The sequence below is a fragment of the Sus scrofa genome, unplaced genomic scaffold (genome assembly GCF_000003025.6).
Source record: "Sus scrofa isolate TJ Tabasco breed Duroc unplaced genomic scaffold, Sscrofa11.1 Contig609, whole genome shotgun sequence".
NCBI lineage: Eukaryota > Metazoa > Chordata > Mammalia > Artiodactyla > Suidae > Sus > Sus scrofa.
Window position 1 is genome coordinate 18,019 of NW_018085263.1, and position 16,016 is coordinate 34,034.

The window sequence follows — 16,016 nt, forward strand, 5'->3', positions numbered from 1 at the left end:
TGCATGCACACAGCGATGCTACACTTAATGTAGTTGTCAAGAGGGCTTTCAAAGTTACCTCTGGAGGTGTCGTCTCCTGCAGAAAGGCAAAGACCTGGGCGACAAGGCTCTAATCCTACGCTTTCCATTCTTGTCAGCTGACATGGTCGTAAGGACGTTCTCAGCGACAGATCATTTTTCTACTCGAAGCGCAGAGAAATGGAATCAAATCGATGTTGAGACGGGCTCGTGCATTTCGGGGAAATGCAGTTTTCAAAAATGCGTTGGTGGAGGGAAACGAATGGCATGATTGAATGAGCAAGGTGCCAGAAAGCCATGCTCTTGTTCTCTCTCTTTTCTTTGATGTGACTCGAGGCTTTCCTGGGAGTTCCCGTCATGGCTCAGTGGAAGTGAATCGGACGAGTATCCAGGAGGACACAGGTTCCATCCCGGCCCTCGCTCAGGAGGTTAAGGCTCTGGCGTGGCCATGGGCTGTGGTGTGTGGTTCGCAGGGGTGGCTGGTACCGGCCTTGCTGCTTCTGTGGTGTAGGCTGGCGGCTACAGCTCCCATTCAGCCCCTAGCCTGGGAATGTCCCTGTGCCGGTGGGTGTGGCCCTTACAAAACAAAACAGGCTAGTAATGCCATCTCACCTAACTTCGGGGGAGGAAAGCTAATCATTCTAAAAGCGAGTAACCCAAAAGGAACCGAAAAGATGTGTTATGTGGAACTGAAGATTGCTCTAAATTTTCAACAGCCTCCGTCAGGGAGAACTGACATTTCAGAACTCTGAGACACACAAAATGACACAACCGGTAGGCCTGGCTTTTGTTTAGAACAGCAGGCAAACTGAAGTAACATGTTCATACCTGGGAATACTTGGTTCCCAGGGGGAAGGCCAGTGGAAGAGGGGCGCCCTGGCACACTCTTGACCGATGGATGATAGCATATACTACTTAGGCTTTGAAAGGGCAGTGGGCAGAGGGCATTAACTGAGCCGTTTTGGGGCCATCTCCCATCTCTTAAGTCTTTGAAGAGCTATCCCTTGTGCAGGAATGGCCCCTCTGACTTGGAAGTCCCGACAGAGCCCCTGTGTTTGGATGTTTTTGAGAAACACACGTGGAAGAGAAACCATCTCCCTCTCAGCGTAATGCTTTGCATCTCACCAACTTCATGAACCTGTGGCAAGTGCCTGAAAGACCGAAGCAAAGCCAGTCCTTATTGGGAGGGCATGGCATGCATTGCAAAGAGAAGGAATGGCAGAGCAGAGGAGGTAGGCAAACAGAAATGGACAGAAGTAACGTGGGACAAGTCCCACACAAAACATTGAGGTGGAGCTCGTAGACAGGACGTGCAAGAGAAAGGCATGCCGACACAAGCGAAACAGATGAAACGGCAGACAAGAGGAAAGGCTGAACCAGTGGCTTCAGAGGGGCTCAAGAGCACTGGGGTGATGGGATATCAGAAATGTTACCATTTGTTTTCCGAAGACTGGCTGCAAGAAAAGAAAAAAAAAAAAAAAGGTAAATGTAAACATCATGAGGGAGAACTAGAGGGAGAATTCAGATCTATTGAAACTTCCTATTTAAAATGAACCCTCTGCGGTTTCAAGGGACAACCACAGCCACCCCCACAGCCACCCGCACACACATCGGCTCAGAGGACTGCAGTGTTCCGAGATCGTCTACAGTAAAGGAACAGAGGGGAAATGGAGTTAATTTCGATGAGCTGAAGAAAACGAGAACGATTCGTTCTGGGGTTTAGTTCGCAAAAGCAGTCTTGATCCCTTTGACCATATTTAGGGTCCTGTTGTTCTGCTTGTGCGCTTTAGCATGGCCATGGGCTGGCTGTGCATGTGGAAGTCCGTTCTCATGCTGGTGGTCGGGGGCGCTACCTTGTGTCAAGTTGCCACAAACCCTGTGTGAGGTTATACCGAGACCCTGTTGGGGTAGGGGATCCACGGTCAGGTTTCCGGGTGCCTCTTTTCACAACGAGACTGCTACTGATTAAATGGGCAACCTTGTTGCTACTGATTAAATGGCAACCTTGTTGTATTTGAGTGTGTGTTTTACTTCATGCAGAAGTGCAGCTTTTCTGAACCAAAGCACATGGGTGCTGAATCCAGGAGAGAGAAAGTTTCCCTGAGAGAAACTGTTTCTCACCCCATGCTTACTGTGCATCCTCCCTCCCATCTGAGAGGAAATATCTGAACGTGCATGTATGAGACAGGTTTTCTGAACTTTATGAAGAAGGCGTGACCAGAGCGCCGCATCTCCGAATGAGTGCTTCTGGAGCATTTTCAAGTCACGTCCACTCCTGAGTTAAAGAGGCAGATCCCTAAACTCTGTTCCATTGAGAGCACCACCACCCTTTCCAGAATACTTTGTCACATACAGGCTTATGAAGATTGAAAATATTTCTTGTGTTAGGGTATTACAGAGAGGTGTGGCATCATCTCAGAACACAACTTTGGACTTCAGCTATGTATGATCAGTGTGATTTCTTGAGGGGAAAAAGTGCACACAAAGATGCCAGAGGGCGGTCAACTTGGTGAGATAATAAAGAAATAGGTAAAATAAAAATGAATGAAGAGTAAGAACTGTGGTTGTAAACTGAACATAACCAGGACAAGTCAGGCAACGATATCCATATACACTGGGTCCCTTGAGAGTGTGATCGGCAGACGTGAACTGGCCTGTCTTAGGATAACTTCTGCAGGGCATCGGCAGTCGACAGAGTGTGAGCAATCAAAGGAGAAACTCATCCCTGCAACCAGGGTTGGAATCGGAACCATTCCAGTAACAACCGGGACAATGTCAAATACAACACAGCGAGCACTGCATCTAGATGTCGTGGTGGAGGGCCCAGGAAAAGAAAGCTTCCTGCAGAATGGAGCAAAGAGCATTCTTCTTAGCCTGATTCTCTTCATTTAACAAACCTCGTAATGAGAGGGTGGTAAGTGCCTGGAAGACAGTGACTTGAAGCAATAGCAAAGGAAGGAAAGTCAAGAGAGAATAACTATTCCTAGGAAATATATCCACCCCTCCAAAACAGAAAAAAAAAGAAAAGAAAAATTCAGAAATACGTTACCGTTTTCATCCTGAAGTTCTCCTGAAAAGTGAATTTACAAAGAGTCATGTAAATGTTAAGGAAACCACAACAGATAGTAAAAAGAAGAGGACAAATGCCAGGCATGGAGTTTCTGACTCAGAAGACATATCTAATAAAATGAAGTCATGTTATTTCAGGAGTTCCCACTGTGGTACGGTGGGTTAGGAACCTCACTTCAGTGGCTCGTGTTGCAGTGGAGGTGCGGGTTTGAGCTCTGGCTGGACACAATGAGTTCAAGGATGTGGCGTTGCCCCAGCAGTGGTGTCGGTTATAGCTGCGGCTCAGATTCAGTCACTGGACCTGAACTTCCAAATGCTGTGGGTGCCACCTTAAAGAGAAAAAAAAAAATGACAACAATTGCTATCTTGGTCATGGATCAAAGTTAAATCTCTCAGTTTGGCAAATGCTTTGGATGATGCCAGATTAAACAAGTTGTCTTCCAGTGAAAGCACTGCTTTCGTAGTTCATGTGAAACACACGTGTCACTCCCAAAAAAGTCTTTTCCGAAGATGCCACAGTGCCTGAGCAAGTGGATGACGTATGTCTGGGTACTGGCTTTTGCAAGTGTGATGGTGTCTAATGCTTTGCATGCACACAGCGATGCTACACTTAATGTAGTTGTCAAGAGGGCTTTCAAAGTTACCTCTGGAGGTGTCGTCTCCTGCAGAAAGGCAAAGACCTGGGCGACAAGGCTCTAATCCTACGCTTTCCATTCTTGTCAGCTGACATGGTCGTAAGGACGTTCTCAGCGACAGATCATTTTTCTACTCGAAGCGCAGAGAAATGGAATCAAATCGATGTTGAGACGGGCTCGTGCATTTCGGGGAAATGCAGTTTTCAAAAATGCGTTGGTGGAGGGAAACGAATGGCATGATTGAATGAGCAAGGTGCCAGAAAGCCATGCTCTTGTTCTCTCTCTTTTCTTTGATGTGACTCGAGGCTTTCCTGGGAGTTCCCGTCATGGCTCAGTGGAAGTGAATCGGACGAGTATCCAGGAGGACACAGGTTCCATCCCGGCCCTCGCTCAGGAGGTTAAGGCTCTGGCGTGGCCATGGGCTGTGGTGTGTGGTTCGCAGGGGTGGCTGGTACCGGCCTTGCTGCTTCTGTGGTGTAGGCTGGCGGCTACAGCTCCCATTCAGCCCCTAGCCTGGGAATGTCCCTGTGCCGGTGGGTGTGGCCCTTACAAAACAAAACAGGCTAGTAATGCCATCTCACCTAACTTCGGGGGAGGAAAGCTAATCATTCTAAAAGCGAGTAACCCAAAAGGAACCGAAAAGATGTGTTATGTGGAACTGAAGATTGCTCTAAATTTTCAACAGCCTCCGTCAGGGAGAACTGACATTTCAGAACTCTGAGACACACAAAATGACACAACCGGTAGGCCTGGCTTTTGTTTAGAACAGCAGGCAAACTGAAGTAACATGTTCATACCTGGGAATACTTGGTTCCCAGGGGGAAGGCCAGTGGAAGAGGGGCGCCCTGGCACACTCTTGACCGATGGATGATAGCATATACTACTTAGGCTTTGAAAGGGCAGTGGGCAGAGGGCATTAACTGAGCCGTTTTGGGGCCATCTCCCATCTCTTAAGTCTTTGAAGAGCTATCCCTTGTGCAGGAATGGCCCCTCTGACTTGGAAGTCCCGACAGAGCCCCTGTGTTTGGATGTTTTTGAGAAACACACGTGGAAGAGAAACCATCTCCCTCTCAGCGTAATGCTTTGCATCTCACCAACTTCATGAACCTGTGGCAAGTGCCTGAAAGACCGAAGCAAAGCCAGTCCTTATTGGGAGGGCATGGCATGCATTGCAAAGAGAAGGAATGGCAGAGCAGAGGAGGTAGGCAAACAGAAATGGACAGAAGTAACGTGGGACAAGTCCCACACAAAACATTGAGGTGGAGCTCGTAGACAGGACGTGCAAGAGAAAGGCATGCCGACACAAGCGAAACAGATGAAACGGCAGACAAGAGGAAAGGCTGAACCAGTGGCTTCAGAGGGGCTCAAGAGCACTGGGGTGATGGGATATCAGAAATGTTACCATTTGTTTTCCGAAGACTGGCTGCAAGAAAAGAAAAAAAAAAAAAAGGTAAATGTAAACATCATGAGGGAGAACTAGAGGGAGAATTCAGATCTATTGAAACTTCCTATTTAAAATGAACCCTCTGCGGTTTCAAGGGACAACCACAGCCACCCCCACAGCCACCCGCACACACATCGGCTCAGAGGACTGCAGTGTTCCGAGATCGTCTACAGTAAAGGAACAGAGGGGAAATGGAGTTAATTTCGATGAGCTGAAGAAAACGAGAACGATTCGTTCTGGGGTTTAGTTCGCAAAAGCAGTCTTGATCCCTTTGACCATATTTAGGGTCCTGTTGTTCTGCTTGTGCGCTTTAGCATGGCCATGGGCTGGCTGTGCATGTGGAAGTCCGTTCTCATGCTGGTGGTCGGGGGCGCTACCTTGTGTCAAGTTGCCACAAACCCTGTGTGAGGTTATACCGAGACCCTGTTGGGGTAGGGGATCCACGGTCAGGTTTCCGGGTGCCTCTTTTCACAACGAGACTGCTACTGATTAAATGGGCAACCTTGTTGCTACTGATTAAATGGCAACCTTGTTGTATTTGAGTGTGTGTTTTACTTCATGCAGAAGTGCAGCTTTTCTGAACCAAAGCACATGGGTGCTGAATCCAGGAGAGAGAAAGTTTCCCTGAGAGAAACTGTTTCTCACCCCATGCTTACTGTGCATCCTCCCTCCCATCTGAGAGGAAATATCTGAACGTGCATGTATGAGACAGGTTTTCTGAACTTTATGAAGAAGGCGTGACCAGAGCGCTGCATCTCCGAATGAGTGCTTCTGGAGCGTTTTCAAGTCACGTCCACTCCTGAGTTAAAGAGGCAGATCCCTAAACTCTGTTCCATTGAGAGCACCACCACCCTTTCCAGAATACTTTGTCACATACAGGCTTATGAAGATTGAAAATATTTCTTGTGTTAGGGTATTACAGAGAGGTGTGGCATCATCTCAGAACACAACTTTGGACTTCAGCTATGTATGATCAGTGTGATTTCTTGAGGGGAAAAAGTGCACACAAAGATGCCAGAGGGCGGTCAACTTGGTGAGATAATAAAGAAATAGGTAAAATAAAAATGAATGAAGAGTAAGAACTGTGGTTGTAAACTGAACATAACCAGGACAAGTCAGGCAACGATATCCATATACACTGGGTCCCTTGAGAGTGTGATCGGCAGACGTGAACTGGCCTGTCTTAGGATAACTTCTGCAGGGCATCGGCAGTCGACAGAGTGTGAGCAATCAAAGGAGAAACTCATCCCTGCAACCAGGGTTGGAATCGGAACCATTCCAGCAACAACCGGGACAATGTCAAATACAACACAGCGAGCACTGCATCTAGATGTCGTGGTGGAGGGCCCAGGAAATGAAAGCTTTCTGTTAAGATTGCTCTAAGTTTTCTACAGCGTACGTCTGAGAGAATTGATATTTGAGAAAGTTAAAATACACAGCATGACATAATTTCGTAGGCCGGGGTTTTGTTTAGAACTGCAGACAAACCGAAGTAACATGTTCACTCCTGGGGATACTTTGTGCACATGTGTAAGAATAGAAAACATGAAACGATGACAAGATAGACAGGGTAGTGCATTTTTGAGGCTGGAGGCTTTTGTCCTCATCATTACTGCTAACGTAAAAGGGAAAACCCTCAAAAACCATTGAAAATGAGGACCTAAGGGAAGATGAGACAAGGACAAATAATTTGCAGAACATCAAGGATTTTCTCCTGGTTTGACTTGACCCAACTTTCTTAAATGTTTGAAGCCTTTTCAGAAATCAGGGGAAGCTTTTTTTACCTCCCCTCATGCCTTGGTGAGTCAGAGGATCCAAGACTGGAAGTGACAGCATGGGAGGAGGTAGGAAAGGACTTCCCCTGGGATGAGCGGGATCCATCACTGGTTCTGCACTGGACCTTCTACCTTCTCAGAATAAACCTCAAACACACAGTCACACACAAGAGAAGTACTTACCAGAGAGAGAGAGAGAGAGAGATGGAAAGAGATGGATTAGAAAGCAAAGAGAAAAAGTATCCATTTGTCCAATCAAATGTAGAGCAATCGTCCTATGAAACCTGCTGCAGACAGTTAAGAAATGTTCCTCAATACTATCCATTTGAAAACAGAATCATAACTGGAACATTTCCTTAGATGCAAAGACTGCTATGTTTTTAACGACTCTACCAGTGTGGTAGAAAACAAACAAAACACCATCACCAGCCAAAGAACTCTTTGGCTCTCTCTGCTGGGCAGCTGATAGAATTAGGAAGTGCTTTCTGAGCTTAGGCCACGTCTCAGAGGGACCAATATTTTTAGAAATGGAAGCACAGATGTTCACAGGACATGGTGTGAATCGGTGGCAGTGTTGTCTTACCTCCCCCACCCCCTCACCGCTTGAGGCAAAGCCACAAAGACAGAAAATGATGGTGCGAGGGAAAGTGGAATAGGACTTCTTCTGGGATAAACAGTAGCAATCATTTGTCTCTCACTTGGCCTTCTCCTTTTTCCAGAACACAACGTAAATATGGACACATACGGGAGTCCCGTACCTATGAGGTCGTGAGGAAGTCCATAGTAAGAGCACCCATCTGCCAAAACCCTGTCTGTAGCCGTGTTATCTTAGTTTATATCAGTGTTTCATTAAAAACACCGAGGAGTATCCTAGGGCGATAGCCTCTCATGACAGTCATAGAAAATTGCAGGTTGGAGAACTAGAGTATAAATTAATTTTCCCTAGTGTACACTGTGCTTCTACAAACACTTAAGCTTGTCTCAATGTGATAAATTAATAACGAAGTCAATATCATGCAAGAAGAAGACAGAGGAAGTGCCACGACCTAAAAGAAAAGAAATCCGTGAAATGGTGTGTAAAATCTCTGTGCACCTGCAAAAAGACTGCAGGAAACGACCGGGAGCATTGGAAGTAAGAGCCCAAAGCCCCCCTGGATCAATGGATTAGAACTGAGTCTACACACTCTTCAGAAGACAAGCTTTGGGAAAACATCACTCAGCAAATTTGCAGCCTTGTTTTATTTCATAAGCTTTGGGGAGGCATCAATGGCATGAGGATGGCCCCTTGAACTTTGCTGTATGACAGAGAGTCTACGTTATTGGAAGTGTTCCAGAAGCTAAACGTGGAACAGAAGCCACATGTCCATCAGTCTCTCCCCTTCTTCTCACAAAATCAAAACGAACCTGCCAAGGCTCTGGATGGCAGAGTTAAGACCATGTTTACAGGAAGGGCCCTGTGAAATGAAGTGGGAAGCACTGAGAAGGAATCAGGTCTCGGGTAAAAGAAACGGAGAGAACTTAGGATGGGAGACGTCCATAAACAGAAACCTTGAGGGAGGAGAGGGAAGACATGGAGATGACATGTGAGCCAAAAGATGGCATATAGGTAAGAAGAGAGGGGATGCTGAAAGAACCAAAAACCTGATTGTTTAATACAGGCTGTGGAAACAAAGAGGTCATCAGAGATACTTACCGACTTTCTTTTGAAGATCATCTGAAAAATAAAAAGGAAAGACCAGATAATTACTAAGGGATTCACAGCACAAGGGGAATTTATTTATTTATTCAGTCATTTTTGCTTTTTAGGGCTGCTCCTGGGGCAAATGAAAGTCCCTTGTCTAGGGGTCTAATAAGCTGCCAGCCTATGCCACAGCCACAGCAATGTGGGTTCCGAGCCACGTCTGCAACCTACGCTACAGCTCAGGGCAACGCAGGATCATTAACCCACTGAGCATGGCCAGAGACCGAAGTCGCAACCTCAAGGTTCCTAGTTGTATTTGTTTTCACTGTGCTCTGATGGGAACAAGTTCACATACAATATTAATTGCATCCAGATTTAGACAAACCCACACACACACATAGGCACGCCCATATGTACCAGTGTGCCTAGAAACTTCCCTTTGTCGTGAGAAGACTGGCCAAAATTAAAGCAGGAAAAATGAGGTTACTGACTGGTAGAAAAATTTCAGGATCATTTGTGATGGTGGTCACCTTTGTACAAAGTTCTTAAATTATCTGCACCACACTTGGGCCCTTACTGTTTGGTTGGATACCTTTAAGGAGTCTCTGTCACTGCCAGATACAAATCATCACTTCTCTTCCTTGTTGTAACTTTGTTTTATAAGGTATCCATGGACAATGGATTAGAGGATACTCAAGAACTGCTGCTAGAGAAGATGCAGGGTTTGGCTCTTGGGAACCTGTCTGTGTTCACATTTCATTCAGCAATGATTACATCACTTTGTTTCTGGCAAATTTCTATTTTCACTCATGGCAAAATAAAACTCATTTTATTCAATCCCCTTTTGAGACTAAAATGCAAATACACACTCACACAAGACTGAGTTACTTGAAAAGAGAGGAGGAAGCAAAGAGGAGAAAACTTCCATTGGTTGCAAGCAAGGCCTGTGGCAGGGGCTACATGAAGCCAGCTACATGCATTGAGAGGTGAATTTGATTCCCTCTGAAAACGAAAGGACACTGACAAAAATGTCATTAGAAAAACAGGATATTAAACTTCTAAAGACTACATTTGCATTTTATGAAAAACCTTCTGGGAACATTGTAGGACAGTAGTTCCTTGTGTCATTTGCCTTAAAAACTTAGAAGTCAGAAATGTATTATTATTATTATTAAGCTTTCCTTAAGCTATGAAATCCTTCTACAAATATTTGAAGTAGTTGGAGTTTGCAAAATTGACCGTTGTGTCAATGAAGTAAAAAAGAATGAATTAAAACTGCTTTCATTGGCTTTTAAAAAAATTCTAGGAAAAACCATGTGAGGTCTTTGAGTACCCAGGGACCTTTGGGTAATGTGCTCAGAGGCAGTGCAGGGATGCCCCTCAAGTTTACACTTTGACCCACAGACTATATTGGAATATACAGGCTTTGCAAGAGCAGAGAAGGGAGGAATATGGGAGAGTCCCTAACTGCAATATTGTAGAATAGTAGAGATCTGGGAAAGGGCAAGCCAGTGATGATACGTTGGTTAAGAGCTGGGATATCTTTATAACACCACGAACGCAGGTGTTCTACAGTGTTTTGGGGTGACGGGGTATAAAAGAGGTTTTACCATATTTTTTCTGAAGTACATCTGTAAAATAAAAACAAAATACAATGTAAATATCATTGGAATGAAATGAATGAAATTCAGATTCACTGAAAAATTTGTATGCAAAATTAAATTGTCAAGATGCAGACAAGTATAAAACACAGACACAGACAAATAAACATATGCAAGCTAACAGGCAAACTGTTTCTGAAAGCTCACTTTTAAGAAATGAATGGTATTAAATGAATGAAGAGAGGAAAATAAATACATATTTTCCATTGAGACAGTGAGAAATATTATTTCTGGTAATGAACCTGACAAAAGTTTTCATGATTCCTTTTGAAAGTATTTAGTCTTTTATTACTCAGTTTTTCATGTTTATAAGTCATCTGATTTCTGCTAAATAAATACACTCACTGTTCCTACAGTGGTAGTAGCATTGGTATATAAACTCACCAAACACTGGATTACAGAATCCTGAACTACTGCTTTTGTAGACCATTCAGGTCAGATCAGGTCAGGTTGATGGGTGCCTCTCTTCATGTCATTTTTCAGGAGATTAATGTTTAGCTGTGTTTTATGGGAGTTTGATTTCTAACTTTTCTTCAAGGATGCTTACTTTCAGGAAATCAGAGAAAAGGAAAAGAAGTGAACTGTTAATTGGCAGTGAATGGGCTTCTCAATCAAATGAGTCAACCATCTTAGACAAAGAACTTTAAAAATAGCAAAATTTTTACAAGTTAATTTGTATCAATATATATTTGACAAAAAGGAAATTTCCATATGAATAGGTAGGATAGGGTAAGTCAAAGGAAAATGGGGCATTGAATAACCTACGAACATGATAAATTTCAGTTGAAATAACAATGAAATGAAAATATTATGAGGTAGGGTTATATATAGGTCGGTTGGAGTTGAGAAAGAATACTGTGGAGCATCAAAGACACATGGTGAAGAAACAGACAAAACATGACAAAATACAAGGTGTAAAATATTTAAAGGGACTTGCCGTTATTCTGTTCACTCTTAGCTGAAAGATAAAAAGAAGAAATAGCCATTTAAACTACAAATGAAGGCACAACATCAGGAAAAGGAAAGGGTGATGATTTGAAATCTTTTCGTTGTTCATTTTCCCTTAAACGTGACCCACATTCCTAAGCATTGGAATCAAAGGTTTCCAAATGCCATGTAATCCATGAAAGGCGATGCTGTTTTTTATATGGCTTCATATTTTGTGCCAAAGGATTTAAGAGAAGAAAGGAAATAATGAGAGAACATAGAGTAGAACTTCCTCTGGTATAAGGTATGACCATCATTGATCTTGCCTTGGGCCTTCCTGCATTTTCACCATAAAAGACCAAGCTGCTCACATATATGGGACAAGTATCCAAAATGTAATGGAAAAGTGTGCAGAAAAGTACCCCTCTGACAAAAACTGTTATCTCTTGCCATAGTCCTATGAAGTCTGCTTGATGCATTGACTAAATGTCTTCCTAAATTCCATTCAATCTGTAGACCAAAATGTAATTGAAAATATGATTATAATAACTTTGAATAGTTATTCAACTATATTAGTGACTTATTAACATATTTTGGATTTATCCTAGGATAATACCATCTCTTTTCATTCATATTCATATAAAAAATTCTGAACTGAGATATGTATTGTACACAAACTTTCCTTAAATGGTACTGTTCTTCTTGTGCAAACATTGAAACAGCATAGCAGTTTTTCGTATTAACAATTGTTTGAATAAAAAAATGAAAAAGAATAAAAAATATTTAATGTAGATGGGAAAAAATCCAGGAAAATATGATGAAGTACTTGTAAAATTAGCAGCACTTGGTTAATATGATAAAGAACACTTAAACAGTGAGCCCAATGTCATCTTTAACCAGTGGATGGCATCCGAATTTATACATTCTTTGACAGTGAGATGGAGGGAGAAACTTTATTCCACAAACTTGGAATCCTCTTTTCTTTTCAGGTTGGGGAGGTATCAATAGCATAGTAATGGCCCCTTCAACCTGGATACTTGAAAAGGTCCTAAGGTCATGGGCAGTTTCCAGAAAAATATATAGAATGTGAAAATCCTGTGCCTATTAGTCCGAACCCATTTAGTCTACAAATTCACAATACAAATGTGGCAAGTCTCTGGAAGGTAAAGAAAGCCAATGTTGTAGGGAAGGAAAGGTATGGATTTAAAAAGATGCAATGGGAGTTCCTGTCCTGCCTCAGCAGTTAAGGAACCCGGCTAGTATCCATGAGGACGCAGGTTCAATCCCTGACTTCTCTCAGTGGGTTAAGGATCTGGCATTGCCATGAACTGTGGTGTAGGTCGCAGAAATGACTCAGATCTGGTGTTGCTGTGGCTGTGGCGTAGGCTGGCACCTGTAGCTCTGATTTGACCCCTAGCCTGGAAACCTCCATATGCCGTGGGTGTGGCCCTAAAACCCTAAAAAGAAAAAAAAAAAAAGATGCAATGGGAATTGATGGGACACTGGGGAAAAGAGTGGAAATAAGAGAATAAGGAGGAATTTCATATCCAAAAATTGGGTAGAGAAGAACGGACATGCAGGAGAGGAGGAACCAATGGATAGCATAATGATAAAAAAAAATCACATAATGTTAAAGATATCATAGAAGCAGTCACTGGAAGAGTTACTGGAGTGGACACTTCTCAGAAATTTACCATTTTTTCCCTGGAGATCATCTGAAAGATAACATGGAAAGATTAAGTTAAATACCTCTGAAAACAAGCATGAATAAAAATCTAATTTTTTGAAAAACATGAAAGCAAAATATAATATATTGGCAGCAGACAAAGACATTTACACATTTAATGAACCTACCAACAATGGCTGAAGACTGCTCTCTTCTATTCAGAGAATATCCTACAAATAAGAGGGGAGGGAGGAAAATCAGGAGAGAAATACAAGTTAATTCTGTAACCAAAAATTTGAGTTACAATAGTAGATATCTCAAGGAAGTGTAAGCCAATGAATAACATATTGATAAAAGGCTGGGAATATTAAAGACAACAGAAGAACCATCATTACAAAGTATTTTGAGGCTAAAGAATATAAGAAATAATTCACCAATGTTTTTTCTGAAATATTTCTGAAAATTGAAGAGAAATACAACAAAAAATCATTGCAATGCAAAATTTATACATAAATTAAACCCATCAGGAAGCAGATAAGTATAAACACAAACATGCAATGCAAACACATATCTTATCATCACACAAACACTCACAAACATATACAAATACAGTGCTCGAGAGCTCAATTTTGTCCAAAGAAGTGTTCTCCTCAAATGGAAAATGGGCATAAAATGACTGATTTCACTGAGAAAAAATTTAGAAAGAGTAGTTTTCTTAATCACCTTTTAAAAATGTTCTTGATCCCTTGGAGTAGAGGCATTTATTATCGTTTGAAAGATTTAAACAATTGATGGCATTTAATTAATATGTATAGTTAAATCGAGTTTTGTGATAGCCGAAGGATATAAAGCAGCAATAGTAACTAAATTAGAGCATCCTGAGCACTGCTTCCAGAGGCGCACAAGGACATGTTTTCTGGGCTCTTCCATCTGCAATATTTTCATCCATTGACAATATATAACCTCGTGTTTTGTGAATTTCTATTTCAGCTAATGCCCAAGTGAAGGTCTTCTCAGTTAAACTCCATGAAAGGAAAGGAAAATAAGCTTAGCTTGTAGGGAAGCAGGTCTAAGTCAAATGATTTTAATCTTAGACAAAACCTTCACACAGGCTACAGAGAAAATGCCAATACCCAGAGGTGTATGATTAACAGAATTTACTTGAGTCTGACAAAATATATACATAGACTGCACCATTGGACAAATCAAAGAAGCAATTTTGAGAAATAAATAAATGACAAAGATGGCAATTCTGTTGGAAGAGTAAGATTCCAAGAAACTCATGTAAAAATATGCATTTATTAGCGTTGAAAAAGGTGATTGAATGGGATTTAAAGGAGAAAGTGCAGTAAGAAAAGAAACAGATCTTAAACAGGGAAAAACGTTCATGTGACTTAACTTCTTCCCTATTATCATTAACAAGAAAGAAAGAAAGAAAGAGAATTCACAAAGAAGATACAATGTCAGGGAGGGAGAAAGACACAAATTTCAGTGCTGCCATAGTTTTCTGGGTGGTCAAAACTGACGCACACTTCTGAGAAGTGGACCACCAGGTTCAAATGCAATCTCACCAATCAGACAAAAAACAGAACTTCCCACTTGTCCACAAATCCTGGTGAGAAAAGAACTGAGATTATAAATGACTTCGTGTAAAGTCACAAGCAGCTTCTATAAAGGTAGTGTAACACCTCTGTGATAAAGGAAGAATTGATTCAGGGCAGAAACTGTGCTGTGGAGGAAGGGCAGGGTTTGTTTCCTGGATGATTCTGCTCACACTTTTCTCCTGGGATGGGCAAACTCCTGTGATGTGAGTTTCTATGTAAGCTAATACCTAAGTGAGTGCATCTGAATGAAATCACATGAAAAGAAGGGACTTCAGTACTAAAAGTGAGTGGAAGTGGTGGTAAATAAAACAAATGAACAAGTCGTGGAGAAAACTCAAACTTCAGAAGCTTGAAAGTGGCAAAAGTAGTGTTCCCATTGTGGACCAGTGGGTTAAGAACCTGACTATCCATGAGGATGATGCAGGTTTGATCCCTGAAATGCAAATTCCTATATGCCAGATCCTTAACCCACTGAGCAGGGCCAGGGATTGAACACACATCCTCATGGACAGTAGTTGGGTTCATTACTGCTGAGCCACAATGGGAACTCCCTCGTGTTCACCTTTTAAAAATGATCCTGATCCCTTTTGTCATTAGTTAGGCTTTCTTAATTCAGTTTGTGATATTTAATAAGGTGTTTTTTAACCAATATGAATATACAATTCTGTATTGCAAAGGCTATGTGGTATAGAATTTCTACAAAACTAAATTAGAACATATTGAACCACTGCTTTTAGTAGTATCACAGGGTAATTTTCTTGTGCTACCCTACTTAGAAAATTTTCGTCAACTTATGGATATATAAAAGTGTGTTTTATAAATTTACTTTTTAACTAATGCCTAAATTCAGTTCTTTATAATAAAATTCCATGAAAGGAAAGGAAACAAAGTCTTCAATGGCAGTAGATCAGATCTAAGTCAAATGTTGTGAATATATTTTGGACAAAACATTCACGTCAGCCACTCTGAAAAGGCTGGTACTTCGGAGGTGTATGAGTAATATAATTTACTTGACTCAAATTAGTATCTGGGAGTTCCCATTGTGGTGCAATGGAAAAGAATCTGACTAGTATCCATGAGGACATGGGTTCGATCCCTGGCCTCCTTCAGTGAGTTGAGGATCCAGCATTGCCATGAGCTGTAGTGTAGGTCACAGATGTGGCTCAGATCTGGCATTGCTGTGGCTGTGGTGCAGGCTGGCCCCTGCAGCTCTGATTCGATCCCTAGCCTGGGAAATTCCACATGCTGCAAGTGTGGCCCTAAAAAGAAAAAAACAGTAGTATCTGCATAAATTGTAGCAACATAGCAAATCAAAGAATCAATAACTTGAGATAATAAATATATCAACTATTGATCTTGCATTGAGTCTTCTACCTTTTTCAGAATAAAAGGAAAACCTCTGCTCATACATGGGAGAGGTGCTTAAAAAGTGATGACGAAGAACAGAGTAAAGGCACTCATGTGTCCAAAACTATTTGAGCAGTATTTGTCAGGTAAATTCCCCTATATACATTGATTGACTCCCCTTGAAATTAA

At 42.0% G+C, this 16,016-nt stretch overlaps 1 protein-coding gene across 13 annotated transcripts in view; it reads right to left on the reverse strand.

The window, feature by feature from the left end:
* The window catches only part of LOC106504371 (paramyosin-like), a 32,546-nt gene extending 17,052 nt beyond the window's left edge, over positions 1-15,494 (reverse strand). For 7 of the 13 annotated variants that reach the window (XR_002341298.1, XR_002341301.1, XR_002341300.1 and 4 more), the window contains exons 1-5: positions 12,905-15,494; positions 10,233-11,241; positions 8,635-8,655; positions 3,068-5,145; positions 1,452-1,472 (exon numbers count right to left, since the gene is read on the reverse strand). Coding sequence is in view for 4 of the 13 variants with exons in the window: in XM_021082284.1 (XP_020937943.1) it covers positions 1,452-1,472; positions 3,068-3,088; positions 5,125-5,145; positions 8,635-8,655; positions 10,233-10,253; positions 11,221-11,269 (154 nt within the window). In the remaining 9 variants the exon portion in view is untranslated. Of the gene's footprint in view, positions 1-1,451; positions 1,473-3,067; positions 5,146-8,634; positions 8,656-10,232; positions 12,550-12,904 lie in introns of those variants that run through there. The other 6 variants (XR_002341295.1, XM_021082283.1, XR_002341303.1 and 3 more) reach the window with 5 other exon arrangements.
* Between the last annotated feature and the right edge of the window lie 522 nt (positions 15,495-16,016).